The sequence below is a fragment of the Lissotriton vulgaris genome, chromosome 1_1 (genome assembly GCF_964263255.1).
Source record: "Lissotriton vulgaris chromosome 1_1, aLisVul1.2, whole genome shotgun sequence".
NCBI classification, from domain to species: Eukaryota; Metazoa; Chordata; class Amphibia; order Caudata; family Salamandridae; genus Lissotriton; species Lissotriton vulgaris.
Genome location: NC_141685.1, coordinates 187,564,039 through 187,568,547, shown reverse-complemented (window position 1 = coordinate 187,568,547; position 4,509 = coordinate 187,564,039). Strand labels below are relative to the sequence as shown.

The 4,509-nt window shown below is 40.1% G+C and overlaps 1 protein-coding gene across 1 annotated transcript; it reads right to left on the bottom strand.

Moving 5' to 3' along the window:
- Positions 1-2,380: 2,380 nt before the first annotated feature.
- LOC147738127 (uncharacterized) lies at positions 2,381-4,283 on the bottom strand. The gene is made up of 2 exons (XM_086952152.1): positions 2,706-4,283; positions 2,381-2,630 (listed from the first exon to the last, which is right to left on the bottom strand). The coding sequence occupies exons 1-2, from the start codon at positions 3,446-3,448 to the stop codon at positions 2,381-2,383; spliced, it is 993 nt and encodes a 330-aa protein (XP_086808278.1). The 5' UTR covers positions 3,449-4,283.
- Between the last annotated feature and the right edge of the window lie 226 nt (positions 4,284-4,509).

Sequence of the window (4,509 nt, the reverse complement as noted above, 5' to 3'; positions counted from 1 at the left end):
CGTCAATCGGGGCATTGAGATAACGTTGAGATAACGTTGATATGGTGTGAACCCGGCGAAGACTGGCCAAGTGGCCCCAGAAATTGACAAGGGACCTAACCAAACTGGAGTTACGGTGTGGGGGAGGGTGCCATTAAACCAAACATGATGCTGTCATGCCGAAATTGGAATCTCTTGTGTCCTATATGGAGTATAGTTCACAGGAATCGCAGTGTGAGTATATGTATGAAACGTATCCTCATCTGCATTTATTGCAGGAAACGTGACCCAAGAGTAGAAAATCTCAAAGGGGAATGCCGAATCAGCACTCACCACAAAGATAACAGACATACCAAACTGCGCCAGATGACGCCGGAGCGCTGCCCAACTATGCTGAGCTATGTCAATATCACCCATGAGGACATAGAGAAGAAAAACAATTTATATAAATTGCAGTACAACAAAAAAGGGTAGTAATTCAAAATGTGAACCTTTTTTATAAATCTCATGCTTGAATTAAACTATAACACATTCGTATAGGTAGGTTAATCCGTCACGCCCGCTAACCGGAAAAGGTGTTGAGGGTATTGAGGACAGATACAAGCACTAATCAAGACTTTGGGCGCCATGTTGCGGGAATTCTGCTCATGCACAGAACTATGCGCAGGAAACCAGGACCTCAGTGTATTGTGGTGTACCAAAAATCCACCTCAGTGCCCAGAACCCCTATCCGACTATCAACAGTGTCTCATTCATTCTCCGTACTACAGCAAAGCTACCAATGAACAAGCGACTTTGGGACCTCTCAGGAATAGTGGGAATCAAGAACACTCTTTTGTTTTTATTCTCTTAAATGTCCACAACGTGAGCAGTCAGAGACACAGTATAGTTTAAAATGTTTATTTCAACTACGTGCTCTAAGATGCAGTATCTTTGCTAACATAAGTAAAAAGATGCATAAAATCAATACAATCAACATTGTTACAATTCCATAAAATACAAAGGGAGAAATCATATTATAATCATAGTGGAACCAGGTCTATAGCGCCTTGTGTACCACCCTCCCCTTGCTAGGAGCTAGGTATTATAATAATACAAGATCTCTAGGTTAAAACCGGGAACCCCATACCTCCAAAGTCAGGTGAAGTGAATCACATCCCAGATCAGCACAGCTCTTTCTCGATTGAAAGGTTTTTTCCAAGTGCTAGTCTCATGCATGCAGTGTAATATGAAAAGCACCTGAGATTCAGAAATGAGCAGCTGTGTTTGTGTTGTGTCTAGAGCGTGGGCCAATCAACCTGCATCAACAGCATACATTGTTATTTTAACCTTGAACACTTTGTGCAGACTTGAGGTCACAGTGTGAGTCTAGAGATATGAAAAACAGATCGTTCTCATGTGAAGGAAAAGCAAGCAGTTTGTCTTTATAAAAACAGAGATGTAGTGTCGTGTGCAAAAGCAGCAAAATGGCGTTTTTGCAACTAACTCACTTATGCTAATATAGCAATGTGTGCAGGCAGAATCATATTCATCCCTACACTTTTACAGGTAGCATGAACAGGAACACTTGGATGTTTTTCTTTGTAACTCTTCATTGCCAAATAAAAACCACCAGTGTTTCTTTTCTTTTATTCCACATCGAGCTAGTCTCCCAGTGGATTTCCTGTTATATCACGTTGTTTTTTCTATCTGTACCGAAGTGAACAATCACTGGGAACAGACACAATATTCTACAAATCTTTGGTTTTCTTCATTTCTTCTAGTCGAGTCTTCATTCATCTGGTATTTGAAAAACCCACATAATTATATACTTGTTCCTGTAATTCCTTCATCTCACAATAACTGCACTGTTCTGCTCCTGTCTATGTCCTCAGATGAGTCAATATTATTGTTAATGTTCTTAAGTTCTTTTGGAATTCACTGCATCTCTAGGATTATTTCTAAGTGAGTTATACAAAGGTGTGTGTTCGCTGAGGCTCTGTAGGATCAGAAATTGACAAAAGCTCGTCACACTTTTAGTGCAATTGTAAGGTTTACCCCAGGTGTGTTTGCAATTGACAAAATCACTTCTGACATTCATTGCAATGCTCTTTTTTACTCTGTGTATGTTAAATGATGTATCTGTAGTTTTAATAACTGACAGAAGATATTCACACATTCACTGCACCTGAAAGGTTTTTTCTCTGTGTGCATTAACTGATGAATCCTTAATGCAAAAGATTTCCTAAAGGTACTTCTACACTCACTACAGTTGTACAGTATTTACAGAGTGAGTGCAAGCTGATGTGTACATAGGCTTGATAATTGACTACATTTATTCACACATTCATTGCACTTGAAGGCTTTTCTTCTGCGTGTGTTCGCTGACGCCTGTTTAGGATTGATAATGGACTTTAGCTTTTCAAACATTCATGGCATTTAAAAGATTTGTTTCCCCTTTGTGAGCTCGCTGATGATTTCTTAATGCTGAAGAGTAAGTAAAACTACTGCCACATTCATTACAATGGTAAGGTTTTTCCCCTGTGTGTATTCGCTGATGTGTGTGGAGGTTTGATAACCGACTGAAGCTCTTTACACATTCACTGCACTGGTATGGTTTTTCCCCTGTGTGTATTCGCTGATGTCTCCGGAGGTCTGTTGATGAACTAAAGCTCTTTACACATTCCTTGCAATGGTATGGTTTTTCCCCTGTGTGTATTCTCTGATGTGTGTGGAGGTTTGATAACCGACTGAAGCTCTTTACACATTCACTGCACTGGAATGGTTTTTCCCCTGTGTGTATTCGCTGATGTCTCCGGAGGTCTATTAACTGACTGAAGCTCTTTACACATTCACTGCACTGGTATGGTTCTTCCCCTGTGTGTATTCTCTGATGTGTGTGGAGCTGTGAAATGTGTTTGAAGCTCTTCACACATTCACTACAATGGTATGGTTTTTCCCCTGTGTGTATTCTATGATGTCTATGGAGGCTTGATAATTGACTGAAACTCTTTACACATTCACTGCAATGGTATGGTTTTTCCCCTGTGTGTGTTTGCTGATGTATTTGGAGTTCTTGTGACCGACAGAAGCTCTTCACACATTCCCTACAACGGTATGGTTTTTCCCCTGTGTGTATTCGCTGTATTTGGAGGTGTGATAACTGACTGAAGCTCTTTACACATTCATTGCAAAGGTATTGTTTTTCCCCTGTGTGTATTCGCTGATGTCTTTGGAGGTGTGATAACTGACTGAAGCTCTTCACACATTCACTGCAATGGTATGGTTTTTCCCCTGTGTGTATTCTCTGATGTGAGCGGAGGTTTGAAATTTGACTGAAGCTCTTTACACATTCACTGCAATGGTATGGTTTTTCCCCTGTTTGTATTCGCTGATGCTCTTTTATGGTTTCTAATTGGCTAAAGTTCTTGACATATTCAGTGGAATTGCACGATTTTTCTCCTGAACGTGTTTCCTGAAGGGTCAGCATAGTTAATAAACTACTTGCGTTATTTTCACATTCCCTGTATGTGTGTGATATTGTGGACGCTTGATTTCCGATTTAACAATAAAATACAAGACTCACTAAATACCTGCCACATTCACAATATCAGTTAAGGCTTCCTTGTGGGTGATTGCATCTTTAGATTGGATAATGGCTTCACATGCTTGCGGGTAAAGCTTAATCTTCGTTCCGGTAGGTGTAAATTGGGGCACTACTCTGTATTTCAGAGAGCAGAACTCCGCTTTCCTTTAGCCTTCAGTTGTTAGGCTCCACTTTGTTGTGCTTTTCCCAGGTGCCTGTGGTTTGGCTAGAAAGAGTTTGCAATACACCTAGAGCACTGAATGCTGGTCTGTTGCCAGTTTCGATAGCGAAGCACTGCTCTAGCCATATCATGATGGTGAAGCGACTCGTAATGTGTACAGCTACTCCAAAGAGTGTCCTGGGGCCAAGCACAGGTCAGAAAAGAAAGTAAATCCGGTTGTTTCAAACATGGAGAATAAGCCAATAACATTATCATGTTGCTAACAGCTCAAAGAGTTTGTTCCAAGCTATGGATCCCAAATAGACACTAGACCTTCCTCCAACTCTCATACCGGCCTCATGATCAAACCTGATCTGCAGGTGGTTTATCAGTTTTGTTGTCTTTGTTTTGTTGAGGTCACTTCTTCGTCTTGGGGTGTTGAGGTGCAGAGCTCAGACTCGTATTCACTGAATTGCCTTTGACTGCTTCTTCCTGGATCTGTCCTCTGCCTCTGATTTCACTGATGTTTTTGGAGCTCCTTATTTTTGATAATTTTTGCAGGTTTGATGTGTTATCTTCATTATTCATAATCAATCTGTGCATTTAAGGATTATTCTCTGTTGGATGTAAAGAAATGCAATATTACTAAATGCAAATGTAATAGAATGTGAATAAACAATATTTAACCAGCTGTAGAAGACATCTCTTCTCTACCATATTTGAAATTTAGTAAAGAACATTTTACCATACATGGATATTTCATTAAAACTGTGGTTGAACATGTCACATTGTATTTACTTCTGAA